The 13,353-nt window shown below is 42.8% G+C and overlaps 1 protein-coding gene across 1 annotated transcript; it reads right to left on the bottom strand.

Annotated features, from left to right (window-relative positions):
* Positions 1-2,766: 2,766 nt before the first annotated feature.
* LOC311147047 (dual specificity mitogen-activated protein kinase kinase 2-like) lies at positions 2,767-12,557 on the bottom strand. Its single transcript, XM_084183655.1, has 12 exons — positions 11,814-12,557; positions 11,501-11,711; positions 10,474-10,530; positions 10,197-10,286; positions 9,914-9,991; positions 9,734-9,785; positions 9,474-9,598; positions 9,149-9,368; positions 9,004-9,056; positions 8,779-8,840; positions 7,269-7,314; positions 2,767-7,130 (listed from the first exon to the last, which is right to left on the bottom strand). Exons 1-12 carry the CDS (start codon positions 11,906-11,908, stop codon positions 7,020-7,022), a joined length of 1,200 nt encoding a protein of 399 aa, XP_084039781.1. The 5' UTR covers positions 11,909-12,557; the 3' UTR covers positions 2,767-7,019.
* Between the last annotated feature and the right edge of the window lie 796 nt (positions 12,558-13,353).

The raw sequence follows: 13,353 nt of genomic DNA, 5'->3' as shown, positions 1-13,353 counted from the left end.
TCCTATTTCTTAGGCTTTTGGAGCCTGTTTGTGTTGTTTGGAGTCCGTTTGTCACTATAAGCCCACTATGGTAAGCCCACTATGGTAAGCCCACTAATGGTGTTAGCCGTTGGCTTAAATCTAAAACCCCTGTCAACATTATTTGTGTTCATCAGTAGTATAATGAAATGGAAGTTTGGATGATTGTAGCGTACCCTCCACAGGGGTAAGTAGTCCGTCATGAATTGTTTGAATGAACCAAGGCTTCATCAGTTGAGGGGGGTCGGGCACTGAGTAACAGCTGGGTCTGACATGAAGTGTGTATAGTATAGAGGAGTGTGTGTGTGTGTGTGTGTGTGAGTGTGTGATAAAAAAGGGCAAAAGAGCGCCTGGTTTTTCCCTATGGGTTTGTAGAGGGAATGGCATGTAATACAGACTCAGGACAAGGCACCTGGTTCTCATGAGACAGGTCTTTCAGTGGTAAAATAAACAAACACAGCATGTGTCTGTGGCTCATGTTAGTGTTTGTGTGTTTGTGTTTGTGTGTGTTTCTGTGTTTGTGTGTTTCAAAAGAAAAACCCCAGTTATTCAGTGGTATTGAGTTGAGCTACATCTGCACTTACAAGAATACAGAGCCCACCACAAATGTGGCTTCACAAACCAAGGGTGAGATGTTCACTTCGTTTCCTGACCTGCTCTTTCCCCCCCTCACCTTCTTTCTACTGTTCTGTTGTTGTAATGATTTTTATGCCGATTCGAAGTTGAATTTATTGCTGTTATACATTTGTATCTATGTTGTGTTTTGCCTCCCCTCTCAGCTATGAGCAGTTTATTGAAAAAGGTTACAATGTCCTAGATTTACTAGGCTTTTGCACCTGTGGAAAGGTCTTACCACTTCTTCTGTAAAAGCGTGAAATTCTGTTTTATGTAAGTATTGCAATCTTTGCACTGTCGCATTGAACGGTGGTGTGGTTTACCTATAGGCCTACGCAAAGGTATGAAAAGCTATTTTAAGCGTGGAACCCCATCCTCCTAACCCTAAAGCACCCTCTCTTCCACCTACGCTTTCCTGGGCTCCCTCTCTCTACAGTCGTACAGCTCCCCTTTCTCAGCAGGTAGGCCCCGTGCAGCCACCCACGCATCAGGTACAGTGTGCACAACCTGGGGCTTCCTGTTATGGCTATGGTTTCCTGTTTCCTGTAACAAATGCAACAAACCCCCAATAGTGCAGATCTTGGACCAGCTCGCCATAATCACTGCTAGAATCAATTATTACGAGAAAAAACACAAAACTGATCTTAGATCCGTGCATAAGGGCAACTTAATTCTAAAGCAACAAAATGACTTCTGTGGCGATGTTTGAAAAAAGGTATTGTTGCTATAAGATGCAAGCAAACGACAGAGAGATGGGTGGGGGTTGAAGGCTATGTAAGGAGAGAGAGTGATATGTTGTGTGAGCGGGGGGGAGGGAGGGAGAGAGAGAATTAGGGGTGCCAAGGGAGCACTGAAGCAACAATAACAGCAGTGTGTCTGCCCGTGTGTGAAGTTACTGCTTGCCAAAAATATAAAAATAACATCCTTCGTGCTCAATGACACATATGCTGCCATTGCAACCCCCCCGCCAGGCTACCTCTTGCTCTCTTCCTCTCCATATACCGCTCTCTTTTTCTCTCCCTCGCTAGCTCAACGGGGGTCAAAAGAATCACCGTTAACCAGCATGCATCTCTCTTGCTCCCCGTAGCGGGTCTGGCTTGCACCATGCTGTGTGTTTGGTGATGATGTACGTTAATCACTGTTTAACAACAACCACACCCTTCACTCTCTGACAGAGACAACATTCTGTCATGACAATAGACAAAAGCATTCATCTATTTTTCATTTATCCATCTAAGCATTCATGCATAGGCCTATTCACTCACTAATGATGGACCTCCTAACCCTTTCCTGTTTTCACAGAACGTGAATAGAGGTGCAATATACCTCTCTCTACTCTTCTCCGTCTCTCTTTTCTACTAGTTTTTTCCTCATCTTCCCCTCCCCCTTTCTTGCAGATTGGAATTAATTAGCAATCAAAGAGCCACTGACGAACGCAGGATCTTAATTACCCTCTAATTTGCATATTTGCATATTAATGACTGCAGACTTTGCTGTTTTACTGCCGCAGTGGCTTAGAGCAACCCCCCCCCCCCATAGCCCCCCTCCTCTATAAGTTGTAGAATTACCCCCACCACACTCAACACACAAACGTGCGTACACACACATACATATATACAAAAACCTGCACACAATCTGCTGCAATCTGAGCTCTTTAAGCTTTAGACTTATCCCCCGACACACGCATACACACATGCTCAAACGCGAGCGTACACGCACACACACAACCAAAACATCCATAGCACATAGCTAAGGTCGGCTGTGGAGAATTTGTTGACTGAAGTGGCCTTTGAAGGGGTATGATACAATTGTTTTTAAACACTAATCTAAGGTCAGGTTTGCTGTTTTCCCTCTTGGTAAGCTGGTCATAGATCTGTGTTTGAGGCCAACTTCTATCCTGAGCGCCTCTGAATTGCTATACTTCCCCCTAGTGGTATCATGAGTGTTATATCACAACGTAGCAAACAGTTGCAAAATGATTGCTACCAAAACAAGAGTGTATTTGACAAATTCAGGTAGGTCCCTCCCCGTCTCGTTCCTAGTGAATACACCCCAAGGTACCGGTAGTTCATGTCATGCCCTTTATCATTTGCTTTCTATAGTTTTATAGAAAATAAGGAGACTATGTTCCGTTTTGACAATACATACCATTTATTGACAATTATGACATGAAAACAACCTTTTTGATGGTTTTGACGTGGTACAAACCATCCCCAGTTTTAAACCATTGCTGAGAAGAAGAAATACACAAAGATAACCAAAGAAAGCAGCGAAAGGTCCTCGAACCCCCCCCCAGGACACATAAATGCACTTCCTTCATGGCAGATCCATGCCCTGCTGTATACATGCTTTTATATACACTAAGTGTACAAAACATTAAGAACTCATGCTCTTTCCATGACAGACTGACCAGGTGAAAGCTATGATCCCTTATTGATGTCACTTGTTAAATCCACTTTAATCAGTGTAGATGAAGAGAGAGTTTCAAGTTCCTTGGGTGTTCATATCACCAACAAACTATCCTGGTCCAAACACACCAAGAAAGTCATGAAGAGGGCACGACAACGCTCTGGAGACTGAAAAGATTTGGCATGAGTCCCCAGATCGTCAAAGAGTTCTACAGCTGCACTACTGAGAGCATCCTGACTGGTTGCATCACCTCCTGGTATGGCAACTGCTCGGCATCCAACCGTAAGGCGCTACAGAGGGTAGTGCGTAGAGCCGAGTACATCATGGGGCCAAGCTTCCTGCCAATAGGACATATATACTAGGCAGTGTCAGAGGAAGGCCCCAAAAATTGTCAAAGACTCCAGTCACCAAAGTCATAGACTGTTCTCTCTGCTACCGCATGGCAAGCGGTACCGGAGCGCCAAGTCTAGGTCCAAAAGGCTCCTTAAAAAGCTTCTACCCCCAAGCCATAAGACTGCTGAACAATTAATCAAATGGCCACCCAGACTTTACCCCTACCTACATGTACAAATTACCTCGACTAAGCTGTACCCCCGCACATTGTCTCGGTACCGGTACCCCCTATATATAGGCTCACTATTGTTATTTTATTGTGTAACTTTTTTTACTTTAGTTTATTTAGTAAATATTTTCTTAACTCTATTTTCTTAAAAATGCATTGTTGGTCAAGGGCTTGTAAGTAAGCATTTCACGGTAAGGTCTACACCTGTTGTATTCGGCACATGTGACAAATAAAATGTGATTTTGATTTGATGGGGAGGTGACAGGTTAAAGAAGGGTTTTTAAACCTTGAGACAATTGAGACACGGATAGTGTATGTGTGCCATTCAGAGGGTGAATGGGAAAGGCAAAATATTTGAGTGCCTTTGAACGGGGTATGGTAATAGGTGCCAGATGCACCGGTTTGTGTCAAGAACTGCAACGCTGCTGGGTTTTTCACACTCAACAGTTTCCTGTGTGTATCAAGAATGGTCCACCATCCAAAGGACATCCAGCCAACTTGACACAACAGTGGGAAGCATTGGAGTCAACATGGGCCAGCATCCCTGTGGAACTCTTGACGCCTTGTAGAGTCCATGCCGCAACAAATTGAAGCTGTTCTGAGGGTGAGTTTGTCCGGGGCTACAACAAACATGTGTGCTGTTAGGGATACTCAAGGACAGGAGTTTGGAAACACTGTATTAGGAGATATAGATATGAATTACTCTGGTTAAAGTGTGTTCATCTCCCAACACAGGTCAGGCATGCATCTCTCCTACAGACAAAGGGATGGAGGGAGCCTGGCCAGGACACAGACACTAGGGCTGCATCTCAATAGTCTAAATGGCATCCTCTTCTAGTATCATTTCCCTAAACTTCACTGATGTGAAAGAATTGGACAGGAAGCAACACACCCACAGTTGCATCATCAGTGCAGTATTTCAGTATCATCACCCATCTCATTGACACTCTGCCAAAAGAGAAAAATAAATAAATAAAACTGATGTATGCATATAAGCTTAACATATCTGAATATCAGAGGAGGCTGTAGTTTCCATGTTTATTACTATTCAATTGATTCCATTCCAGACATTATAGCTCCTCCCACCAGCCTCCTCTGCTGAATATGTATACACATAGAGACGTGTAAACATACTCATATGTATTGACATACATGTACATTAACTCCTAATCATGATTGTAACCATACCTATGGCCTGCCAAAAGACCAATGTCAAACACTGCAGCTGTGGCCCATGATGTTTTGGTTGTACAGAGTGATTGAAACATGTAATTGAAAAGCTAAATAAATAAGAAAAGTAAAATAAGATTTTTACATACTCAGGAAGCTGAAATAGGTCTCGCTTAGTTTGTGACGTCAAGTGTCCTGATTTCCTGTCTGTCTGTTTTTTTTTACAATGTGTATATTTCTGCGTAACCTCTCTGCTCAAAAGGGTTCTGGTACAACGCAAAATGTACAGTGCCTTCAGAAATGATCAACACCCCTTGCCTTTTCCCATATTTTGTTGTGTTACAAAGTGGGATTAAAATTGATTTGTCATTTTTTGTCAACGATCTACACAAAACACTCTAATGTCAAAGTGGACATTTTTATATATTTTTGTTGTTGTTGATTAGATAAGTATTCAACCCCCTGAGTCAATACATGTTAGAATCACCTTTGGCAACGATTACAGCTGTGAGTCTTTCTGGGTAAGTCTCTAAGAGCTTTGCCATCTGGATTGTACAATATTTTCCCATTATTCGTTGAAAAAAATGAATCAAGCTGTCAAGTTGGTTGTTGATCATAGCTAGACAGCCATTTAAGTCTTGCCATAGATTTTCAAGCCGATTCAAGTCAAAACTGTAACTAGGCCACTCAAGAACATTCAATGTCATCTTGGTAAGCAGCTCCAGTGTATATTTGGCCTTGTGTTTTAGGCTATTGTCCTGCTGAAAGGTTTAATGTGTCTCCCAGTGTCTGTTGGAAAGCAGACTGAACCAGGTTTTCCTCTAGGCTTTTGCCTGTGCTTGGCTCTATTCTGTTTCTTTTTATCCTAAAAAACTCCTTAGTCCTTGCCGATAACAAGCATACCCATAATAGATACAGCCGCCACCATGCTTGAAAATATGAAGAGTGGTACTCAGTGATGTGTTGTGTTTTCCCCAAACATAACGCTTTGTATTCAGGACAAAAAGTACATTTCTTTGCCACATTTTTTGCAGTACTACTTTTGTGCCTTCTTGCAAATAGGATGCATGTTTTGGAATATTTGTTATTCTGAACAGGCTTTCTTCTTTTCACTCTGTCATTTTATGTTAAGGTTGTTGATCCATCCTCATTTATCTCTGATCACAGCCATTAAACTCTGTAACTTTTAAAATCACCATTGGCCTCATGGTGAAATTCCTCTCCAGCAAATGATTTAGGAAGGGCGCCTGTATCTTTGTAGTGACTGGATGTATTGATACACCATCCAAAGTGTAAAATTAATAACTGCACCATGCTCAAAGGGATATTTAATGTCCGTTTTTTTTTTTATACCCATCTACCAATAGGTGCCCTTCTTTTCGAACCATAGGAAAACCTCCCTGGTCTTTGTGGTTGAAATTCACTGCTCGACTGAGGGACCTTACAGATAATTGTAAAAATCATGTTAAACACTATTATTGCACAAAGAGTGAGTGCATGCAATTTATTATGTGACTTGTTAATCACATTTCTACTCCTGAACTTCCTTATTGACTCAAGACATTTCAGCTTTTCATTTTAAATTAATTTTGTAGAAACGTAATTCCACTGACATTATGGGGTATTGTGTGCAGATCAGTGAGACAAAATCTCGACTGCATCCATTTTATATTCAGGCTGTAACAACAAAATGTGGAAAAAGTCAAGGGATGTGAATACTTTCTAAAGGCACTGTAGATAAATATGTAAAATCCCAAACTTTTGGTGCCAACATGGCAACCGTGAAGATTGTTAACTCAGAGTTCACCTCTTGAGTCTGTATATCTAAAGCCTCTACCTCTGACCAGGCCTATTTTACACCTTAAGTCTGCTCGTCCAGGGTAATGAAGCTCCCTGAGGCCACACTGTTGATAATGCAGACTACAACAGCCAGACCGCTTTGATGGAATCTGACAGGGGAATCTGACAACAGAATGAGGGGTTGCCCTAACCACACCATTGAAGCAATGTTGATTAAGGTTGTAACTGTGGGCTTGTTTCTGACATAGTTAGAGGAATGACTAGGGCCAATTCATACCAGGATCACCTAAGAGAGGAAAGGTGGCTGACAAGGAAAGTTTTTTGTTGTTGCTGTCATATATATATATATATATATATATATATATATATATATGTGTGTGTGTGTCTATGTGTGTGTCCATTAGTCTGTATGCGTGTTCAGGCCGCTGCATGCGTGTGTGTGTGTTTAGTCTGCAGTGCGTGTGGGAGTGCTGGGTTGGTTCAGCCCCATTGTTTTACAGAGCCAGCCAGCAAAGTCCATCTCCTCTACCTCCGAGCGCTTGATAAACGTGTGGTTCTGAAACAAACACAACAGAGATACATGGCTCAGTACAAAACTACATCTGTGGCTTCAGCATGTACTGTGAAATATATATCCTGTCTATTTCTCTGGTTGTTATAAGTGAGGCAGTTAATAAGAAAGCACAAAACTCACCATCAGCATTTTCAGGTCAGCCCGGTCTGTTGGGTTCTTGATGAGACTGAGGATGCACAAGAAAGTCGCAGTAAATTCATAGATCTCTAACAAAGCAGTGAGATCTAATGACTTCTAATGTTGAGGACCACTTTGGAAACGGGTGTTTTACTTCATACTTGTATCCCTTTATACTCATACCCGTATACGGGTTGGATATTGCAGATTATGGCCCCGACGTGTGCCTAAATTGGGACAGTGGCTGTACAGGAACATGCTACAAATGACGTCAGAGCTCAGGCTCTGCGCTTGACAGCGCTGTATGGGTTTGGCTGACAGCCTTTCTGAACTTGAGCACCCGACAAGAAGTTGCCCCCATCCCTGCCGCTAATTGGGCAACTTTTGAAACTGTTTTGTTGTCTGAGTGAAGGAAAGGCTGTAAATTAAGAGGACTCTATGTATTTTGAAAGATGAGACGTTGAGGATTATAATAATGGCTTTGATGTCATACTAGCAGGCCAAACACCCGTGAGTCCAAATATACACTTCACATTTACTTCCGTATTATCAAACTCATGTCATATACAACGTCAACGTTTACAATCACCATCTTTGATGTACAGTTATAAGAAGACATGGTGTCATACCCAGAGTGGTTCTGAACAGAATGAGCCTATGTTAGTCTATTGTGAATAACTTTTTTTTTTTTTGTCATTTAGCAGACGCTCTTATCCAGAGCGACTTACAGGAGCAATTAGGGTTAAGTGCCTTGCTCAAGGGCACATCGACAGATTTTTCACCTAGTCGGCTCGGGGATTAGAACCAGCGACCTTTCGGTTACTGGCACAACGCTCTTAACCACTAAGCTACCTGCCGCCCTTTGCTGCGGAACACGCACCTGAATACACGCATGACTCCATTTTATGCGCACCAAAATGACGATCGGTTTCTCTGAATTGCCCTGTGAAAGCCTAACACTGTAAGATCGTATTTTATAACTTAGCTGTGCACACTTTGGAGAGGTGTGTGGCCACTTGGAGACAGCAGTTAGTCCTCTCATTCAAACCCTTGCAACAACTAAAAATATGTTGCACCTACCCCACATTTTCCAGGAATATTCTTATCATATTACTGAATTTATTCAGAGTATTTTCAGATTTAGTTATCAGCAAATGCGCCGAAAAGTACAATAAAATGTATAATGCACATAAAATGAAGTGTATTGTTTGGATTCAGTCTTGTGTCAGGTGAATTGTTGTGTCCTCAACTTTGGTCTAATAATTGTCCCATAATCTCCAAACTGTTCCCTTTCAATTGCTACCATGCTTATGCATTTCATATTTCTTCTGTAGGAAACATTTCAATTTAGCCCCATCCATATAGGCCAATTCCCACGAGTGTAAAGGGTTAAGTGCTATCCTCTGGGAATTCATTGTACATCTTGTTGTATATATGTATATGTTTTTACCCAAATAAATTCAATAAATCAAGACATTGTATTCATAAATCATTCAGACTGAAGGGTACTCACCATCTAGTCACGAAGTCATGGAAATCAGAAGTGAATACTCCATGGGGCAGTTTGGGGGGAGGCTGGAACAAAAAGATGATCAGAATTAAAAAAAACTAGCCCATCTATACACTATGACATGGATATAGAGTTTGGTCATATTTTTGCTTTGCACCAAACGTTCCATGACAATAATTTGTATTATTCTATGGCCAATTAGGGGGTGGTATCCTCAGCAGTGCTCACCTCGTTGACAATGTAGTCCAGCAGCTCAAAGATGGCCATCGCAGGACCATGGCCTGCAAGACAGTCAAACATTACTGAGATCAATTGTACAAATATGTTAATTCGCTCCATCTGGAGGATATACTGTGTGTGTGTGTGTTCTCACCGCTGGCAGGTCTGCCCCCGGGGGGTCTGGGTCGGGGTGAGATGCTGCTGTGCATGTCTCCCTCGGCACCATCCATGACGGGCCGTCCGAAGATGGCCTCCAGCTCCTTGGCGTCCGGAGGGGGGATGGGGTACCGGCCGATAGACAGCTCCACCAGAGACAGACCCATACTCCACACGTCTGACTGAACTGAGTAGTGGGTGCCCTGCAATCGCTCCGGCTATTGGTTAGAGACACAGAGATAAATGGATTACACAGAGGCTTACACACACACACACACGTACACTCTCACACACACACACTATGAGAGAGGAGGTGTACACACCGACATGTAGGAGCGTGTTCCCACGAAGGAGTTGGCCATGGAGTCTATGAGCTGGCCGCTCACACCAAAGTCACACAGCTTGATTTCCCCACGAGAGTTCACCAGGATGTTAGAGGGCTTCACGTCTGGGGGACAGGAAGGGGATGTTAGTGCGTCTAGGCAACTACACACAAAAAAGACAAAAGGCAGGGACACAAATCTAACTACACTGTAACTATCCAGTTTGTAAATCAAACTGTATAACATAAATCAACGTGTACCTCTGTGCATGATCTGGTGTTTTTCTCGTAGATACGCTAACCCTCTTAGAACCTGTGAAGACGAGGACAAAATGTTTTGGGTAAGTCTTCTCTTAAAATGGCATTGGAAAGCTAGCCACCTTTCTTACTGGAAATATCATTAGGCTATATCTTCATCCTAGCTGCTTTATTGATACTCACAGCGATGCTGACTTTCCCTAGGATCTCCTCAGGGATCCTCTTGGCCTCCTTCAGCACCTGGTCCAGGGAGCCCCCATCCTGTAGGGAGAGAGGAGAGCCACTCACTCACAACCACCTCACTACCATACATCAACAGTTCACAGTAGGTCACGGTCTGAGTCTACCTGCATCGCATTTGCAACTTCACCATCTCCCCCTAGTCCTACAAAATATTTCCCTTGCTCTTGAAAGGCACTCTCTCTCACCCCCACTCCATCCCCCCCATTCTCTCCCCCTCCCTCACCATGTGTTCCATGCAGATGCTGATCTCTCCATCGCTGTAGAAGGACCCGTAGAAACTAACGATGTAGGGTGAGTTACACTCATGTAGCAACTGAGGGAAACAGAGAGGGGGGGGGGTTTACAAACACATAGGGGAATAGCCTTATTCAAAAAATTATTTTACTAAATGATTGATAATGTTGAGATATTTAAATATCCCTAACAGTGAATAAAACATTTACCATTGTGGAGTACTACATTTATTTTAATTTGAAGTTAAATCACAACAAAAGCAGCACCTGTAGCTCTCTGATGATCTGGTTTCTGATGGCTGGCTTGATCTCCAGATGGATTAGCTAAGGAGAGGAGGGAGGAGGGATGAATACAATACATACACCAAAAATCTATACAGCTTTGTCTCAACACTAGTAGCCATGAGTAGGCTACGCTGGTTTTGAATCAAAATGGCAGTCTAATTGCTTTGTTAGTGTAACTGACAGTGTTGCTTCCGTCCCTCTCCTTGCCTTAACCTGTGCTTGAACCAGGGACACAGACAACAGTCACCCAAGAAGCATCATTATCTATCGCTCCACATTACCTGCAGCCCTTGCAGAGCAAGGGAAACAACTACTTCAAGGTCTCAGAGCAAGTGACGTCAACGTTTGAAACATTAGTAGCGCGCACCGTGAACTAGCTAGCCATTTCACACTGGTTACACTAGCAGGACAGATAAGTGTCTAGTCTGAAATCAACCCCTATACTCTTCTCCTAAATGCTTCCAAATCCATAAGGATCAGACAGGTGTAAGCAATATGATAATGTATACCAAACAAAAACCATTGATTTCAAAGTTTAACAAAACCATAGAACTCTATGTACAAGGACTACTACTGTAACAAAAAAACATTTACTGGAAAAACTGTGCAGATGAAAAGTTTTTTCAGTAAAATGTTTTTTATTGTTTTAAGCTGTCAGATAACATGTTCTGATGGAATGGCTTGTCCTGCACTTTGTAAAAACCCAGAGTGCATTGAGTGTCTATCGGAAAAAGATCTTGGTTCCTTTCTAAACATAGCAATGTGAATGCAGAGGACTCTGACCACAAAATAGTTGAGTCCTCATTCAAAGGCAATTGCAGAGTGAATAAAAAGAGAAGAGTTATTTAGCTTTTTTTGTTTTACCTCACTGTTCACTTTAAAGAGGACTGAGATCAGTTATTTGAAAGAGTACTATATGTGAAAACACCCTAAGAAAATGCTTCGGGGGGTGTCCTTCATACTCCGGGGGTGTCTACTTCATACTGGCAACAGAATTCACACCACTTACCTTTCTGGCCATGACCAGGCCTGAGGGTTTGTGGCACACCTTGTTCACCACGCCTCCGTTGCCAGCGCCCAGCTCACAGATGCGGTGGAAGTCGTCGTCTTTCAGCTCGCCCACTTTGGCTTTCTGGGTAAGGAAAGCCTCCAAGCGCATCTTCTGCTGCTCATCCAGATCCAACTCTTCCAGCTTCTTCTGTAGGGCCTCCAGGTTAGCCCTGAGAGGAAGGGATGGAGGATTGGGGGATGAATTAGATCATGGTTAAGACTTTGAAAGTAGAGGTTGACTTGAAGTGTATCTGCTGAACAATTACACTTACCCTGAGGCAGCAGTGATGGTCGTAGAGGTGGACAATCCTCCCTCACCACCAGTGGGAGTGATGTTTAGGGGCACTGGTCTTCTTTTGGGGGCCATGTTTTGTTTTAGAGAATAATTTGATTGCTAGATAAAGTTTTTATCGTAACCAGCGTTAAGCTTATTGATCCCAACTTGCCGTCTCCAGAAGAGTGACTTAATGCAGTTGGCAGATCAAACAATCCAAAAGAGCCACCTGCCTGCCTAGCTAGCCTTCAAACTAGCCTGTGCATCTATCAAATCAAACAGGGTGACAAGGAGGTGATTAGCTAGCCAAGCTAACCTGTCTGTAGTCTGGTCTAAAACACCTTGCTAAATTGCTAACGTAAGATGGCTGGATAAGTTAGCAATGGCTAGCTAGTTATTGGCATACAGGCACAAGCTAGCAATAAACTGGCTAGCAAGCTAACATTATGGTAACAAAGCATTAACGTTAACTAGTAAGACACGTAGCTAGCTATGTTGTTGTAAATAACTGTCCCTCCAAATCCGAGAGTGACTCAATAGCTACTGTAGCTAGCTAGTAACACAATCAAGCACAAAGGTATTTGGACCACAGGCACATGTCATACCAAATGCCTATAGCTAACGTTAACTATTCAAGCTACCTAGCTAACAACCCCCACTGTAGTCCTCGCCAAAACCGTCTAGGCCTGGCAGAACGTCCAGAAGGAGTGGACGGTAGGGGCCAATAAGTTATTCAGGTCCGGCGATGTTCCTGCGGGGTGATCTGGACACAGAATGGGGGGCGCGGCTAAATTTGTCCAGGGTTGCCAGGTCCTATTAAAATGTAACAATGAGCACTTAATCCTGACAAAAAGGCCTGAAAAACAAACCCTTTTTTTTTTCACAGCAAGAGAGCAGTTGCCATATTTATACAATAAACCCTTTTTACATAACGTTATCGAGCCAATTAAGAAGGAATATTGACGTAACTTGTAATGATGTTAGAAGCACAATTCGGTTTTCATCAAAATAATAATAATTGCAAACTATGACATGACATAATAAACGAATTTGAATATGTTGCAAGAGAAAACATAATTCGGCCTTATTAAAGGCACGAGGGGTTTGGTATATGGCCAATATACTGTACCAGGGCTAAGGGCCGTTCTTAAGTATGACCTAACGCAGAGTGCCTGGATACAGCTGTTAGCCATGGTATATTGGCCATATACCACAAACCCCGGGGTGCCTTATTGCTATTATAAACTGGTTACCAACATAATTAGAACAGTAAAAAAAAATTGGGGTCATACCCTGGTATAAGGTCTGTTATAAACTGGGTGGTTCGAGCCCTGAATGCTGATTGGCTGACAGCAGTGGTATATCATACCACGGGTATGACAAAAAATGTATTTGTACTGCTCTAATTACGTTGGTAACCAGTTTATAATAACAATAAGGCACCTCGGGGGTTTGTGGTATATGGCCAATATACCACGGCTAAGGGCTGTGTCCATGCACTCTGTGATGCGTCGTGCCTCAGAACAGCCCTTAGCCGT

The sequence above is a fragment of the Coregonus lavaretus genome, assembly GCF_964263955.1.
Source record: "Coregonus lavaretus genome assembly, chromosome: 19".
In the NCBI taxonomy this organism is placed as follows: domain Eukaryota; kingdom Metazoa; phylum Chordata; class Actinopteri; order Salmoniformes; family Salmonidae; genus Coregonus; species Coregonus lavaretus.
The sequence above is the reverse complement of the archived record's forward strand: the minus strand, read 5'-3'. Positions and strand labels throughout refer to the sequence as shown.

Excerpts from the sequence above, each read along its gene's own strand:
- LOC311147047 (XM_084183655.1), bottom strand. The coding sequence starts at position 11,908 with ATGGCCCCCAAAAGAAGACCAGTGCCCCTAAACATCACTCCCACTGGT. Across the intron at positions 9,599-9,733 it reads ACACCAGATCATGCACAGAG|ACGTGAAGCCCTCTAACATC; the intron begins GTACACGTTGAT and ends CCTGTCCCCCAG. Across the intron at positions 9,057-9,148 it reads CGGGGGCAGACCTGCCAGCG|GCCATGGTCCTGCGATGGCC; the intron begins GTGAGAACACAC and ends ACTGTCTTGCAG.